The sequence below is a fragment of the Agelaius tricolor genome, unplaced genomic scaffold (genome assembly GCF_023055355.1).
Source record: "Agelaius tricolor isolate 1412-34295 unplaced genomic scaffold, bAgeTri1.0.p SCAF_31, whole genome shotgun sequence".
Lineage (NCBI taxonomy): Eukaryota > Metazoa > Chordata > Aves > Passeriformes > Icteridae > Agelaius > Agelaius tricolor.
Window position 1 is genome coordinate 6,252,877 of NW_027269291.1, and position 16,762 is coordinate 6,269,638.

The window sequence follows — 16,762 nt, forward strand, 5'->3', positions numbered from 1 at the left end:
GGCAGGGCCACCTCACTGCACTCTGTAATTACACAGCCACACAGCTTTTTCCACATTCAGTGCCAATAGTGGATTGAAGAGGTCAATGGAGGTTACACAGAAAATTAAATCTTGACTTTTCCACAACTGCAAGTGACTTCTTCCCTACTGAGATGAGCCTCGTTAGGAAGGTTGGAATGTATTTGCAGACATTCACAAAGAGGCTGAATATACTTAGAAAAAAGTGTGTGCAGTAACTCCGGCTTTACAATAGGATGTTGATTTAATTTTCCTCTTACACTAATCTTAGAGCAGTTTGTCTAAATAAGGCTTTCCAAAGCCCTGTAAGGTAGAATGTTATTATGTGTAACAACTGAGGCATGGATTCACACCGGCAAGGAATCAGAATCATTTATTCAAAGAAACAAGCTGGTTTTATACACTTCTTCAAGACACAGTATTTCCTTATACAATAGTTCTCACTAAGCAACCTATCACCCATCGCCACGTCAGCAGCACGCTTTCTTAAAATCCTTCTGTGGGGTGGTCACGGCTGTTCACCCGTCTGTCAGCTTCTGGCAGGCTCCTCTCTGCAGGGCTCTGCCACGTGGCACCTCCTCTCCCCAGGGTCAGGCAGAGACAAGCCTCTCTGTGCTGCCATGTGCTTCTTTGTGCTCCGATGTGCTCCTGCAGGTGCGTGCCACGGCCTGCAGCTCAACTCCATCCTGTCTCTGACCACAATTCCCTCTTTTTTGTTTTATACAAACAAGAATCACTAAGCAAAACACTCCCAACATTAGAACATTCCAACACTGGCCCACAACCCAAACCAAACAAGCTCCATTCCTCTTGTTCTCTCAGCTTCCCCACAAGCTGATGATAAAGCCAGAACAACCAAGGCTGGTTGAATCACTCTTGCAGGTACCCATTGTGGACTGGAATCTGTGAAAACACAAGCATAACTTTGTCCCCAGGTTATCAATGGAAAGAGTCCTTCCCATTTTCTACTTTCAAGATTCTTAATAAGTCTGAGTGAGCTTGTGATTTACAAAAATGTTGTTAGACTGCAGTTAGGTCATTCTGAATGTGATTGTAAAAATTAAGAACATGTAAGGCCTTTGTGGGGAATATAGCCCATCCCCACACTCCCTCTTTTTTGTTTTAACAACTATAATATGAACATATTTCAACCCAGTAAAACAATGCATCTAAAAAACAACAAGCACTACTGAGCAAAAATAAGCCAGATAATACCTTTAACTGCCTAAATACTTTACCATCACCCACAGTCTGCCACCACTGGAGAGCCCTGTTGCTGTTGACCTCATTTCAGAGAGACAAGACACACTCTTTCAAGATTTGAAAAAATCTACCACTTTATTTTATATATCCCTTTATATAGTTTTATAAACCCTCCCATGTCTCTCCCCTATTGGTCAGTAATAAGCTGTTACTCCATAGTAATTAGTCAGTCTTGAACAAGGTGTCTACGTGCAAGAAAGGGTTGTTTGTGAGATATTGTTTTCATTCTTTTGCTGAGACGGTTGGGATTGTTGAAACAGGTGCAAGAAAACAGTCCTAATCTGTAGAATTCTTTTGCAGGGAAACAAGTTGGTTTTTGCTGTTACAGGTTTCTGTTTTCATGAAGAGCTGTTAGCTTTCTCACAGCTATGTCAGACCAAGTTAGGATTCAGTCTGCAAGACCTTATACAGGCCTGCTGTTTGCCACCACAGAGACCCATTTTACAGTGAGGACCTGGAAAACTTTTCCTGGACAAGGTTTCTAAGTTTGCCTCAAAAGGGGGTCCAGCTTTTTTAAGACCAAATCAGCAAGTCAAAATGAATTGATTACACTTCTAGTGCAGAAACACTTTGATCTGATGGTATATTTCCCTAAGCAGCCAGGGCCAGGGCTAGGCCAGGGCCCAAGCCTTGACTGGGAGGGTTTCCCCAAAATATGTACAAGCAAAACTTTATTAATGTAACCAAAACAATGCATATAAGTAACATTAAATAATTCTCTCACAACTAAATGCCTTCATAAAAACTCTATGTATTAATGCTACCTGGATCCAGAAATATATTACCATCACCCAGTTAACCTTTAATCTAATTAACAGTCATGTTAAAACCTACAGTTTAGCGAAAATATAAAGTTAGTTTTTAGCAAGAGCAAAAAAATACTTAAAAATACAGGAGCATCCATAACAAAAAGCAATTAGAACAATCCAGGGGGTCACAAGGTGGTGTGGTAAAAAAGCAGTCTTTGAGATAGGCTCCAGGATTGTGGCAACATTCTGAGTAACAAAACCAGGACAGTTTCATAGACCAGCAGCAGGAACTTTATGCCAAGCTTGCAGCCACGCCTGCAGAAGGTGGTGGCCCAGTCTGCCTGGGCAACCCCTGCCTTCTGCAGGGAGCAGGGACCTGGCACTGCACCTGCCAGTGCCACCAGCTCCTTGGGTCTCCTTCTTACTGCCCACTTGCAGAGAGCTGCTCACATCCCACCGGCCCTGCTCTGTCACCAGCGCAGCATTTGCCGCCGTCCCCTGGCTGTGCCATGTGCTTGCCAGCGTGGCACAGCCCTGCCATGTGCCCGCCACCATGTGTTTGGTGCCTTGCACTCACCACCACCGCTACAGCACTGCACCCCTGCGGCTCCCCACGCCCTCCCGCTGCTGCTGAAGCCACACTCTTGCAGAGGGCACACAGAGAGGGAACACAGTACCGTGAACGGCCCACCTGGCTCCAGCTGCTCAATGCAACGTGGCTCCACCTGATGGCACAGGGCAGAACAAGCACTTCTAGGATACCATCAGGGTTCCCTCCAGGATCAAATGGGTTGGGGAACCAGAAGCCATCTTCTGGTTCTCCTCCATCAGCCCCAATAGACTTACGGTCATTTGCTGGCAGTGCAGAAGGGGTCAGCACGGCTCCTACAGTGGCACAAGCGCCCTTCATTGTCCAGTCTGCGGGTGCCGCATGCACCGTGAGTGCCTTGCACACTGTCCACCACGGACGCAAAAGCTTTGTCAGTGCTGCATTGACTTGCATAACTCTGTCCCACAATGCATGCCCAAAAGTGTCCCATGTCTGAGGGTCAAAAATATTGGTGTCATCTAAAGTTGAATCATAGTCTTTTGCCCAGAAGAAGAATCTGTCCAAATCTGTAGATTCAACTTTCCTGACATGCTTTCTTAAAATCTCTTCTAATGTCTCTGCAATGCTCTGTTCATCGCCCATTGTTCTCAGCTGCTACCTTCAGTCTTGCAGAAAAGTTGATTGGCACCACGAGCTTCATTTCAGCTCCCAAGCTTCATTTCAGCTCCCAGGCTTCATTTCAGCCCCCTGTAAAGTTCAGCCGAGCGTTGCTACTGGTGCAACCACTAGTTGCCTATCAAGTCCCAATTTGGGATGCCATTTTTAACAACTGAGGCACAGACTCAGACCAGCAAGGAATCAGAATCATTTATTCAAAGAAACAAGCTGGTTTTATACACTTCTTCAAGACACAGTATTTCCTTATACAATAGTTCTCACTAAGCAACCTATCACCCATCGCCACGTCAGCAGCACGCTTTCTTAAAATCCTTCTGTGGGGTGGTCACGGCTGTTCACCCGTCTGTCAGCTTCTGGCAGGCTCCTCTCTGCAGGGCTCTGCCACGTGGCACCTCCTCTCCCCAGGGTCAGGCAGAGACAAGCCTCTCTGTGCTGCCATGTGCTTCTTTGTGCTCCGATGTGCTCCTGCAGGTGCGTGCCACGGCCTGCAGCTCAACTCCATCCTGTCTCTGACCACAGTTTTGCCCATTTTATGCAGGAGAAAGAAAAGCAGGGGGCAATCCCTGTTGAGAATAAAGTCCTCTTGTATTCTGGGAATCCAAGAGTGAGCAAGGACAGGGAAGGACTTGCTGGCACGTTCAGGAGGATCACTTTGTTCCAAATGCTTGCAGAACCAGTGAATGTTTCCAGTACTGTGTGCTTTGGGGTCACAGAGATCTTCCTTTCCTACCTGCAATGCTTGTTTCCCCTCAGCTGGGCCATGGCAGCTGTGCGGTTCCAGGTGGCTGCACAACTCCAGGTGCCTGCACACAGCCACCTTCCTCCTCCAGCAGCAGGACGCACATTGCCTTGGATCAGGGCTCTGGGGCTGCACATGGCTTGCTGCTTCTGTGAAGGCTGAGTGACCTGGATGCTTTCCTACTGGGTTTGGGTATCAAAGCCTCCCTAATGGGATACCTGAAGGTATAGAGAGAGGGAGGGGCAGGAACAACCTCAGAGATAAACTCCATTGTGTAGGAGGGTGGAGAGTCTGGAATGGCCTCAGGAAGGAGTCAGGCAATGACGTGTTATCTTGGAGGCGCTCAAATCTCAAATATCAGTTGTCTCCCTAAGGAAAATGAGGAAGGACACTTTTAATGTTCCTAGTGTGGCAAAGCCCTACCCTTAGTAGACAAGAATCCACACAAGGGCAACATGTTTTGAATGGACATGTTTTGAATGCCACAAGCCTAGAAAAATCTTCACTGGCAGCTCATGCCTCATTAGGTCTAACAATATCTGCTGTGCAGACAAGGGTAGGTCTCTTCAGGATGTGATGCCTGGAGGTGACATCATCCATGGTGCTAAAATCTTCAAAACCCTGTTGAGTGTTGTACTCTTGTGAGTTTTGGTTGGGTTTTTTTTTTTTCCCCAGTGCTATAAAATGTTTGGATTTGAGATTACATATGCCCGCTTTTATGTTTTAAAGATTCAGGCTATTTGTTGTTTTTCTCCAGTCCCCAGCTGCCTGTGTCCTAGTATCACTGACGACTCTCAGCTCTTCTGTTGTGTACCTTGTATCAGTAGATTTCCAGACCTTATGGCAGTACAGAAATGCTTGGGAAAATGCAGTTAGCGTATTCCACAAGCCTGGAAAGCAGAGACAAAGAAAAGTCACCAAACACATTAAAAATATCAGAATCTTTACTTCTGATTACTTCCATTTTATTTTTCCAAAATTGAAGGCAGAAGGAACTTGTTATATGCTCTGTTAAAATCTCTATGAAATCTTACCCAACTTTGGTCTAATCTGTCCTGTGGGTTAGCAGAGAAGCTGTGGTGGGGAAGGCAGGGCTTGCTGCTGTTTTGCTGAGTGTGCTTGTGGAGGGGAGCTCCAAGCTCCAGTGACAAAGAAGATGGCTGTGGCAGCTGAGTGGTTTTTCAAAACATGATACAAGTGCTGTGTACTAAGCATATTACTGACATCCAGGGAGGCTGAGACAAGAAGAGGAGAGCTACCACAGTAATGTAATCAGAGGCATTAACACTGGTTGGTGGCAGACCTGGAGAGAAGGATGTGGACAGGAGAGATCTGGTAGAGCTGATGCTGGCAGAGAGCTGGCTTGTCCCCATGGATGAGATAATATTTGGTCAGTCATGTGCATACTCTGTTGCTCATAACAAGCTCCTCTGAAAGGACCAAAGCTTAGGGGCTCATAAAAAGTTAATGAGAAAAAGGGAAAACAGAATAGTTTCATACATCACTCAGGTGTGGGCTGGAAGGAGGAGTTTTGCATGAGAATTCTTGGAGGTCCAAATAGTTTCTTCTCTTGCTAGGCCAGAATGTGAAACACTCAGAAATTGCTCCCTAACTGTAATATGATGGGAAAAATCAAGTTGAGGTCAATAGAATCTTGATTTCTAAACTTATATTGTTTTAGTTTTGAGGCTTTATAAGCTATTAGAAGTAGTATCTTAGAAGTTGACATTAGAATTTTTAATTGAATCAGAAAATTTCCTGTACAAAATGATGAACTATTTACATATTACAGCCACTTTGAAGAGCAAACCTTTCCCTGTAAGAACAGAAATAGCTGACCTTTTCTGACCAGAAGCACCTTCTGATAAGTTGGCTTTCCTTATTGAAAAAAACAACAAGAACAAAAAAAACACCCAAAAAGCCAAACAAACAAACAAAACCACCCCGCACAAAACAAAAAATCCACCAACATAAAACAAACAAAAACACTCTACCAATTCTCTGCTGAGTCCAAACCTGGGGGATCAGCTCCCAGGAGAGAATATGTCATAAAAAGTAGTCCAATTGTGATGTGTCAACACTGATAATTATATTTTTACCTGAGAGACCTTTGCTGTTCCAGGGAGCCCAATCTCACATGTGCTGGCACAGCACAGTTGAAAGTGTTGTACCAGGCTGGGCTGTGCAGTGCATCTCTGTTCAGAGCTGTGTCCTGATGAAGTGTAGGAGGAAAAAGTTCTGAGATCACTGGGAAATTTATCCAGTAACTTCCTTCCTACTGTTATCTGACAAACTTTTCTAAAAATCCCTTGTACCTACCTGTACTCTGCTGACAGCAAGCGGGATCCTTAAAGGCTGCTCTGAAATTCCTGCTTACAGCCAGAAATACAGTTACAACTTGTTGATTCCTTCCCTCTCTGTGCCACGAAGGGACCAGCTGCCATGTCTGGTGTGAGGTGCAATTTTGGCATCTTGGAAAGGAAATTGAAGCTGGAAGTATTGCTCTGAGCAGCTCTTCAGAGGATGAAGGTGGAGAAGACCATCGTTCAGTGTGCAGCAGAGGAGTGTCAGGAAGGATATGACTACAGCGAGGATGAGCTTCTGGACACGCAGGAGCAGAGCTGAGGTAGCAGAGCACTTGGACTGCAAAACACAAGGGCTGCCTTTACAGAATGTGCTGAAGGGAATGTGCCCCAGTCCTGAATTTGGGAGTGAGAAGAGAAACCTCAATTATTTCAGAGGAATGCAGGGCAGGAGAGGGGGAGTCACAGGAGGAGGACAGTGCAACCTGAGTTTATCTGTTCCTTATCAGATGTCACCACCTTCTGTTCTAGCCTGACCCGACAGAGCCCAGGGCTGTTGCCATGGGTCCTCTGACAGGCCTGGAACTCAGTGGTGCATCAAGGGATGTCTAGGAAAGCATCCTGGCTGCAGTGGATTCTCCAGGAGGCTCTCCCTGGGAATTTGGTCCTGCTGGAGGGAAGGAGAAGAGGGGAATTGCTCTGTGATTTCAGTGAAAATGACAGTGAGCAAACAACCATCAGGAAATGACAGAGGTTATGGCTGCTCCATCCCTGAAAGTGTAAAAGAACAGGTTGGATGGGGCTCAGAGCAACCCGGTCTGGTGGAAGATGTCCCTGTCCGTGGTAGAAGATGGGACAGGACCTTTGGGGACCTTTCCAACATAAACCATTCTGTGATTCTGTGACAGCAAAAGTTTCTTCTGGTGGCCTACATGGAAATACTGATGGCATTGCAGTCCCTAGCAATGTATGGAGAAGGAGGAGGAAGTGCCCCATCAAGCGCTGTCAAAAAAGCACAGGAGAAAAATTAGACCAAAATGATCCCCTATAACCCCTAAAACACAAAGGTGGGGGACAGTACCATGGATTGGTTGCTACTGGTGTCCAATTCTGGCACTCTGAGGGGATGAACTGCTCCATTTGGAGTTGGAGGTGTTTCTTAGGGCAGTGAAGTCCAGAAGAGCTAGAGGGTTCAGTAAGTCAGCCCCTTTATTAGGTGTAACAGCTTCCACAACTCCTCCTCTCTCCACCCAAAATCAAACTGAAATGCACTAATGAAATTTAAACCTCCTTGAACAATGTTCACTGCAAGTGGTCCTAATTAATGTTGCCTAAATGGCTGTAATTAGCTACCAGCTGATGGAATATTTACTCCAGGATTTTTTCTTTAAAAACACAACCCAACACAGACACAAACAACTATTTATTTAATTATTTATTTTACAAATTCCTACCACTGATCATGCTGAAAATGTGACTTACAGAGCAGGAGCTGAAACTGGAGTGGCTCTTGTACTGAAAAAAAAATCAGATTAAAGCACAGGAAAAGCAGCTTGCACAAGCAGGCAGCACTCCCAGAGCCATTTGCTGCACCAACGTAACAAAGTACAATAAATTAGCAATTTTAAAATAACAGTTTCCCCCATCGCCTTGCAGGAGCAGTTTTTCCTCTCCACATCTCTTTTGCCAAACTAGTCGGCTCCAGATCGGTCATAAATCGCTCGATGTCACGTAGTGAAGGGGAGGGGATGGAGCTCCCTCTGTGTTCCCAGCTTTGGCAAATCCTTTATCGAGCTCCAGGAACCTCCGTTCCCATTGCTAATCCGCGCCTGCCTCCCCTTGGACAGGCCTGGCCACTTCCTTTCCCAACAATCCTGTCCTGCTTGTTTGCTTTTAGGAAAGCTGATTCAGCCTTGGAGCGAGCGGGTGCAACACCCGCGGCGCTTTGGGTCCTGCCCCTGCTGCCTGCCGAGTGAACTGCAGTGGAATTGCTTCATTCCAGCTGGAACAAGACCTATCTTTATTAATTTTGGGGCCTCTTTTCCCGGCTGCGGTGACAGTTTGGCCTTGGAAAGGCGAGAGTGTGTCTTGGGGGCTGCTGAGGCACCCGAGTTGTGTCTCACAGATGATATACCTGTTGGATCAGCCACGAACCAGGGGCCCGGCCCATTCCATGTGGTGTTCCCAGGGGGCAAGGATGGAGTGGGGATCAGCTGGGGGTGCTGAGGTGCCTTTGCACCCTTTACTCCAGGGGATGAGGGTGGTTTGGGGAGTGAGATTGCTCGTGGGTGTGTAAGATGGAGACTGGAGAGGAGGTGAAGAAATGGGGGGTGGGATGTCATACCTGCACCCCCTCTCTGGGGCATCCTGAGACAGGGGGTAGGTCAACCTTTGCTACCCTGGTGGTGGCATGTCCCTAGGCCTGCCCTGCCCCACCCCCAGGCCCTGGCTGGATCTGACCCCCTCCTTGTGCCTGTCATGCTCCAGCACCCTCTGCCCCCTGACCCTTGCTGCCCCTCCATCTGTGATCACCCCCTGCCCCACCTTGCTGACCCTCAGCCCTGACCTCACCCCAAGGCTGGATCCAACCCCTGCGTTGTGCCTGCCCCCTCATCCCTCCATAACCCCATAGTCCACCTTGACATTCTGTTGCCCCTCAGCCCTGTCTGACCACCCTCCATATGTCCTGCGCCCCCCAGGCCTTCCCTGACCCCCAGGCCCTTCTGAACCCGCCTTGTGCCTACCACCCCAGTCCCCCTGACCCCACGAGACTCTGAACCTCTGCTTCCTGCCCACACTTGTATTACTCCCCAGTGCCACCCAGGCCTGTCCCCATCCCAAAGCCAGATCTGAACTGCCCTTGAGCCTGCTGCCCCTTCAGCCCCCCCGAATCCCGTAACCCCATAGTCCATCCTGAGCCCTTGCTGCTTTCCCAGACCTGTGTGACACCTGCCATGCCCCCTGCCCCTTCAGACCTGCCCTGAGCCACAGGTCCAAATGAGGGCCAAGCCCCACCCGAGATCCCGTAGAACTCTGATCCCCTACTGCCCCCCTGCCCTGTGTGCCCCCCCCCCCCCCATTCCTCCTGCCCTGTCCGACCTGCCCTGACCCCCAGGCCCCACTGACCCCCCCCCCCCACCTGCCGCCCCCGCCCCTCCCTCCGCCCCCTCAGGCCCCACCCCATTCAAGCCACGCCCCCTCTGACCCCCTCCCCCCTCCCGCCGCGCAAGTCTCGCGAGACGCGGCGCGGTTTCCCCAGCGCGTGTGCCCCCATCGGCCGGGCCGGGCCCAGCGCCGCGGGGCGGGAGGGACGAGGGGCCGCACCTGCCCCGGCCCCACCGCGCCCGCCGGCCCCGTGCACCCCCCGCCCCGTCCGCCCGCCCCACCTGGCCGCCGGGTCTTCCCGCGAGGCCTTTGTCCTGCCGCCGCCGGCCCGCGCGCTCTCCGGCCCGGCCAGGCCCCTCACGCGAGGCCGGGGATCTGCGGCCTACCCCTAGCCCGGAGCCTTCCCTCTCCACCCCTCGCCACCCTTCCCCTCCGCCCTTCTCAGCCTCAGTGCCCGCGGTTGAAGCCGCGGAGCCGCCCCCGGCCTCTTCTTCCCGCCCGTGCCGCCGCCGCCGCAGCAGGTTCCCTCCCTCCCTCCTCCTCCTCCTGCTGCTGCTCCTGCCCCCGGCGGCGGCGGGATCCGCGCGGTGCCCGGGGAGCGCTGGGCCGGGCGGCGGCGGCAGGAGCGGCAGCGCCAGGTGAGACCCCCAGGGGCGGCGGGGGCAGCGTGGGGACACCTCTCGCCTCGTCCCCGCCCGGCCCGAGAGTGGGTGGGGGCGGCCACGGGGAAGGCGGTGGCGGGGGCTGGTACCGCGGGCCGGCCCGGGTCACGGTGAGAGGGCCGCGGCCTGAGACCCAGGGCGGTGGCAGCGCGGCCTGGGCCCCTCGCCGGGCACGAAGCAGCGCAGGCCCCGCGGCCCGGCCCGGCCTGGCGGGCGGGGGTGAGAGCTGGGGGCGGCGGAGGGGCATGGCCTGCGAAGCCTCGGGATGAGGGTTGAGGCGGTGCTGGAGGGGAGGAGGAAGAGGCCGAGGCGGTGCAGCAGCTGGCAGTGGGGCAAGGCTGCTTGCTTGGCAGCTGGTGCGTCTGCGTCCCGAGTGGGTAGGAGAGGGGTGTTGGAAATCCCCTCCCAGGAGGACAGGAGGGAATGCCAGCCCTGCCTGGAGGGGTGCAACGCGTCCCGGAGCAGCCCCCGGTGGGGGGCAACTTGTGTCAGCCCCTTTCCCAGAGCAGCATCCCGGTGTGGGGATGCAATTCCCTGCGGATGGTCGCCCCATGATGGACGAGAGCCCTGGGAGCTCTTGAACATCTTGGCCTTTGCGGCTTGTCTGTCATTTTCCTCGCTACTCAGATTTCCTGTTTTGAAAACTGGGCTGAGAGCTTTGTTGGGCTTTTAGAGCCTGTGGCAGAAATATGGATGTTTAATAACCACGTTTAGGATCCCATTAGTTTTTGAAGCTTGGGACTGATTTGGGAGAGCAGTTGAGAATGCTCCCGGATGGATTCACTTTGCCCCTGTGATTTGGAGCTGCAGCGTTTGGAGGAAGCAGCAGGGACAAAATGGACAGTTCATAAAAGGAACAATTGTGCACTGCCTGTTCTAGAGGGCACTTGCTGCCCTTCAAGAACTTTCCTCATCTCATATGCTCTTTACACAGCAAATCTTTATCTTCTGTTTCTGGCCTTTTTATTTTTTTCTACCTTAGTCCAGAAAATGAAACTGGAACAGACATTTCTGGAAATGAACTTGATTGGTGCAGTTGGGAAGATGTGATTCACAGTTATAATGAACGGTGAATTTTGTCCCATTTTTTTCTCAGTTCAGGATTTGAATTATGTATTTCCCGATTTTTAGCCTGTTTACACAGTAATGCAGGGTAAATTTTTAACCCTTCAAATAAGGCCATCCATAGTGTTGGGTTGCCAAGAGGTACCCCAGGTACATCCCGGGTATAAAAGCTGCTATTATTTTAGAAGGATCTGATGCTTTACCTTGTAAATTAAAAGGTTTAATCGTGCGTTATTTTCTTTTTATAATCCTATTCTGTGCTTGGAAGAAGCAAAGCTGTTATCAGTGAAATCTGGAGTTCATGGAGCTTGAGTATTTCCAGGATTGGCCAAAAATAAATTATGGGCTAAAGAATGTTGCTTTTTTTTTTCTAGTCATGCAGCACGGATGAAAAGCTCTGAAGCTTTTAGTCATAACACTCTGGTCCCATGTTTTCGTTTTAATAAAGCATCCAGTGGGAAAATGTGTCATAATTTGTTTCTTGGACTTAGAGATCTTGAAATGGCTGGTGCAACAGAGAAGAGGAAACTCCAGCAGGGTTATGGTTTAAATACTGTAATATGGTGGCAAAGTCATGTTGTTACTACGTGGTAATCTTGCATTTCTCTTGCAAGAAAATGCTCTCTACATGGTTGTCCTGCAGAATAGGCACTTTTAAGTTTCATCAGTGGCACGGAATACTAAATGTCTCTCTCCTTTCCTTGCATTTCATAATCTGAGTGTTATTCTTCCATAGCAGCAGAAATGATGGAAGAATTGCATAGCCTGGACCCACGCAGGCAGGAGCTCCTGGAGGCCAGGTTCACTGGGGTTGGGGTTGCCAAGGTGAGTGTGAGTACCTGTGGTGACAGTTATGACTGCTTAGCCATTCTGCCTTGTGCTTTGATTGGGTTTTTTGATTTCTACATGGGTAATTTTTCTTTGCAAAGAGATTCTGTGTCACTTGTTGTGTTTTGAACTCTAACATGTGAAGTATGTTAGAGAGGAATGAAAATGGGATCTCTGAGCAGATGTTTTGCTGTACAGAAGATTTTGGGCTCTAATTAAGTTCTTAGGAATTGTTCCATCTTAAGGCATCTTGTATGCCCAAAAAACTCCATGACAACTTTGTAGAACTGGGAAGCTCATCTGGCCCTTCCTTTTTCCAAGAATACCTTTGAGAGCTGAATTTGGCTGCTGATGGGATACAGTTTCAAGTGTTGTGTGTTGGATACAACACATAACCAGACTGAAACATTGAGTCATATTCTTTGGGGTGCAGGGGATAAAATTTTCTACCCCATCAGATGGAACACACAAAAAAGTGTTTGCATGGCAGCTCCCCTGTGTCTGATCCACAACCTGCCAATAAAATCCCATCTTTATCCTCATGTACAGCTTCCACTTGGTCAGGCACTATCTAAAGCAAGGCACCTGAGTAACAACCTTGTGTCATTGCTTGGTGTCTTGGCATTAAGCTGTGAGTGCTCAAGGTGCTGGCAGTGTTAATGTCAGACTTTCTGAGCAATGAAATGGTGACAGAACTCATTTTAAACTAGGTCAGGGATAATGAGTTAATTTTTGAGGGAGATACTGAATTTTGAACATGAAGGTAAAGCAACACATCATTAGATGATTTTCTAAAGCCACTTAAAATTATTTTGAGATAAAACCTTGTAGATGGCGCATTTCTCAGGAAAACACAAAGTGATTCAAAACTTGAAAAGAGTTTTGTTTGAATTTTCGCTTTTCTTTCTGCTCTGCCTCTCAGACAGAGTTGAGTCTGGGAAGAGAGCAAAAGGAAGCCAAATGCTCAGCTGTAAGAAAGATTAACACTAGAAGTTAAGAGGTAACAATTTCAGTTGCTGAAGTAAGAGTGTGGGGATTTTTTATCTTTTCCCCTACTCTTAAAACTTTTAGCATATTAAGTTCTTTTTATTGCATGAAAGTTGATGGCATTTACTGTACTGTGATCTTGTTTCATACAATGTTACAACTTTTCATGTACTTTATCACCTGTTTCTTGCCTCTTTTCCCCCATTTTGTCACTTCAGAATCTTTAGCTGTGCCAGTGCAGATAAACCCAAACATCTTACTAGAACAGCTAAAAGCATAGACACTGGTATAGCTTTAAAGCAGTGCCAATGTAGTCAGCTTTCACAAAGAATGTTAGGAACTCTTCCTTTTAAAGGAATAACCTTTGAGAGATACAGGAAAGCAAATCTTAATTATGTTTCCAATATGTTTGGAGCAGAAAGTACATGCCCTTTTCTGTTAGGGGTGAATATTGAAAACTCGTTTTTAAAGCAATCCAGGGAAAAAAGCCTCATTTGTTGGAGGCCTCACTTTGAGCAAAGCTCTTCTGTTACTGAGTTTTATTTTTACCTGTTGTTACACGGTTTTACGTTGTACTAGCCAGTAAACTGTTAAAGTGCATTACACTTACTGCAAACAATATATTTATTTACTTGCATTCTTGCTAATTTGCAATAGATCTGCCAACCATTGATATAAATTAGCATGACTCTACTATGTTGCAGCAAATTTTGGTTGCAATATTAATTTCAGCTACTACATTCCCTCCCAGGTTGGTGCTTCAAATTCCCTCCCTACCCCCCCAAGCCTCCGTCCGTCATGCTCCGCACTGGCATTGGTAGGTCACTGTCTTAAAGGGAATATATTGGGAAAGCTGTGATACAATTTTGTGTGATTCAGCTAAGATTTTTAGCTGGCTCCAATGAAATGTTTAACAAAAGAACCGTGGAGTAAGTGAGTGCCATCTAGTGGGACAGGGCCTGGCCCATCCTCCTGGGATGGAAGGTATCTGGTGCTGTTTATTGCATAAAAGGAAGAAGTGTCATCTCAGATGTGATTGGATGAAGGCAGCAGACAGTTGTACTGAGCTTCCTGCCTTCCTCCCACTGGGTGTATCTTGCTGTGTATGGATTCTTTCTTTAATGTTTAGCAGCACAGAGTATATTTTGGACCTGTATAAAATGAAGGCATTCGTTTATACCTTAATACAACTTCAGCTTCAAGCCCACAGTTCCTCTGTGTTGTTAAAGAGCAGCTGTAAGTGTTTGGAGGTATGAATGAGAGCAAGCTGATCTAGAGCAAGTTTTCAGGCTGGAGACTAGAAAAAAGCTTCTAGCCATCAGAGTAATGGGATTCTGGAAGAGCTTTCCAGTAAGAACCGTAGAGGATAGAAATCCTAAACTGTTTTGGAAACAACTGTGTGCTTGTCACCTCCTGTGGTAGCTGAAGGCACAACCCAATGACCAAGGTCATTCGCAGCTCCAAAAGCCTCAAAGTTCTGTTGCCAGTCTGTGATGAAGTTTCTTACTTGGTAGCTGAAGAATGTATCTCACTAGAAGCTTCGAGTTAATTCATTGAAACAAATTTATGAGCAAGGAATGTTTCTAGGCAACTGTTATACTCCTGTGCTTCACCCATGTCACTAGATAGCTTCATAAAGCTGGTGATGCTTTAGATGTCTATTCTTGCCATATGGTGAAGTGCCATTCTTCACTAAATTCCCAGAGCAAGTCCCTGAATTAACACATGACACTGACATTGACTGTTCCTGCTTATTTAGCTCCTGTTTATATTTACATACTGGGAAAACCTAAGTGTATATTCCCATGAGGCATTATGCTGACTAGACATCTTCCTTAGGTCAGGAGGCCCAGGAGAAAAAAAATGTGAGTTGTTTCTCTAGATAATATTGTTTAATTTAGTCTGTTCTCATCATCTGCCTCCCTTCCTCCTATTTGAGTGCTGCCTTTAAGTTATCAGGCAGGTTAACTTGAAGGGATTTGTGTCATTTCCACAGACTTTTCCTGGGTAAGAATTTAAATCAGTAATTGTGATGGGTGAACCTGCATTTGTACACAGCCTGTCTCAGGCTTAACCAGGGTGGATCTGCACAGCAGCACATGTATTTCTACAAGTTTGGTTTTCAAAAGATCTCTGAACCAAGCCCTGTGTGCCACTTTTATAGTTAAACTAAAATGGCTGAAGTACTTCTAGGGAGCATAGTTGGGCTGTAGGAATCTTGTAGATCCATCTGGCTGTGCCAGAATTTAAAAAGTCTTGGTCTTGGTAGCTAGTGCTCTCTTTCCTCCTGCTTTGAGGTAATGATGCAGGATATATGCGGCCAAAGAATTGTTCATAAAGAACAGTATTTGCTTGGATTAGTTTGGTTTTTACTTATTCTCTGTAACTTTTGAAGTCTTGATCACTTCAGCAACTCCAGTTCTGTGATGTACTCAGCAATAGTTTTAGCAGCAAGGTTACCATGTGGAGAATTCGTGTTTGAGGATAATCATATCTTCCTTGGAGGGAAGTGGTGCTACACAGTGGTGGTCCCCAACAAGTGTCATAGGCCATGAGAAGAACCAGTTAATAAGAGTTGTAAAACTTAGAATTTAATTTTACAGCTCCTGCAGAGCGTGCCAGGACTTTATGCCAGATACTTGAAAATTGTTTGGATGCTTCTGTGTGCAACATTACTTCAAATGTGTTGTCTGGCTGCTAGAGCCCAGAAATAGTTGTCAGATCTCAGTCCTATTTCTGCTCCTAGGATGAGTCGCTTGACCCTTCTGTCCAGTTTGCCATCAGTAAAGTAAAAATACCATCTTTCCAATTGTAGAGAACTCTCGAAGCATAATGGAAGCCAAGCAAATCCTGCTTGCCCATCTGATAGAGTGGGGTTCACCTGTGAACATCTGAGAGTAGATTAACTTCTCATGGCAAAAAGACCTCAGTGATTTGGGGATTTCATTATCAGTAATACTGAGCTTTTCTAAAAGTCCAGTTAAGAAGTAGGTTGTAATTCTCATACTTAGATGATGCTTGAAATAAGATAAGAATATGTTAATTAAACCTGACATAGTAGCACTACACCAGAGTAACTGTAGAGCCATATGACCATTTCACTTTGGTGTAAACCTGTGTGGAGTCAGCATTAACCTTTAGTGGAATGAAGGATTGACTCTTTGCCTTTGAAATCCATTGATCTGCTACAGAATTCAGAGGAACTTGGTTATCCTGGCTTGAGGTAATGATGCATGTCTATCTCCATGTCTCCTTCATTTAGACAGCAAGGGAATTTGCAGTGCATGTTGTTGTACGCCTGTGTTGGGGACTCTGGCTAGGCAGCTGGAATTCCTAGAGCTCCCTTTCAGTACAAGGAATTGGAGAGCACAAAATGGAGACTGCCCAGTTAGAGTTGTGGAGTGATGGATCATTTCTGGGAAGTTGGGGAGGCTGTGGAAATGTACAAGTCATGGGAGGCAGAGATGGTAAGGGGGCTGAGTCTGCTTGGTGTTGTTCTAGATGATCTGGTGGGAGCTATTAGCAGGATAAGTTGTTTCTTTAGAAGTCTCAGCCATTGAAGCCTCACTGTGGGCTTTCCAGGGGCTCTGGCAAAGGGAGTAATGACTAACCAGCTCCTGTGAGTGGCCAGATTTTATATTCTTGCCTCTTGAGTAGGAGTCTTCAAAGTGCCTGCTGCTGTTGCATCCAATTCTCAACATGGAGGCTTTATTGTGCATAGGTAGGTCACAGACTTTGAAGCAGCAGTTGATAGGTGAATCACCAGGGAAAAAAGCATGCCAGCTTATCTTGGAGAGAAATTCCTTGTGGAGGAG

The 16,762-nt window shown here is 47.4% G+C and overlaps 1 protein-coding gene and 1 long non-coding RNA gene across 11 annotated transcripts in view; one reads left to right on the forward strand and one right to left on the reverse strand.

Annotated features, from left to right (window-relative positions):
- Positions 1–374: 374 nt before the first annotated feature.
- LOC139601742 (uncharacterized) lies at positions 375–9,029 on the reverse strand. Of its 4 annotated transcripts, none has more exons than XR_011683006.1 (4): positions 6,786–9,029; positions 6,317–6,696; positions 6,097–6,209; positions 375–4,887 (listed from the first exon to the last, which is right to left on the reverse strand). It is a non-coding gene; the product is annotated as an uncharacterized lncRNA (long non-coding RNA). The 4 variants fall into 4 exon arrangements; XR_011683007.1 differs by having other exon boundaries at positions 375–4,366; positions 4,812–4,887; positions 6,317–9,029; XR_011683005.1 differs by having other exon boundaries at positions 375–921; positions 2,877–4,887; positions 6,317–9,026.
- A 506-nt stretch (positions 9,030–9,535) lies between these two features.
- TLK2 (tousled like kinase 2) overlaps positions 9,536–16,762 on the forward strand; it is a 42,982-nt gene continuing 35,755 nt past the window's right edge. For 3 of the 7 annotated variants that reach the window (XM_071450516.1, XM_071450521.1, XM_071450522.1), the window contains exons 1-3: positions 9,536–10,043; positions 11,869–11,957; positions 13,699–13,764. In XM_071450516.1, coding sequence (XP_071306617.1) covers positions 11,877–11,957; positions 13,699–13,764 — 147 coding nt within the window. In that variant the 5' untranslated portion in view covers positions 9,536–10,043; positions 11,869–11,876. The remainder of the gene's footprint in view (positions 10,044–11,868; positions 11,958–13,698; positions 13,765–16,762) is intronic. The other 4 variants (XM_071450518.1, XM_071450520.1, XM_071450517.1 and 1 more) reach the window with 3 other exon arrangements.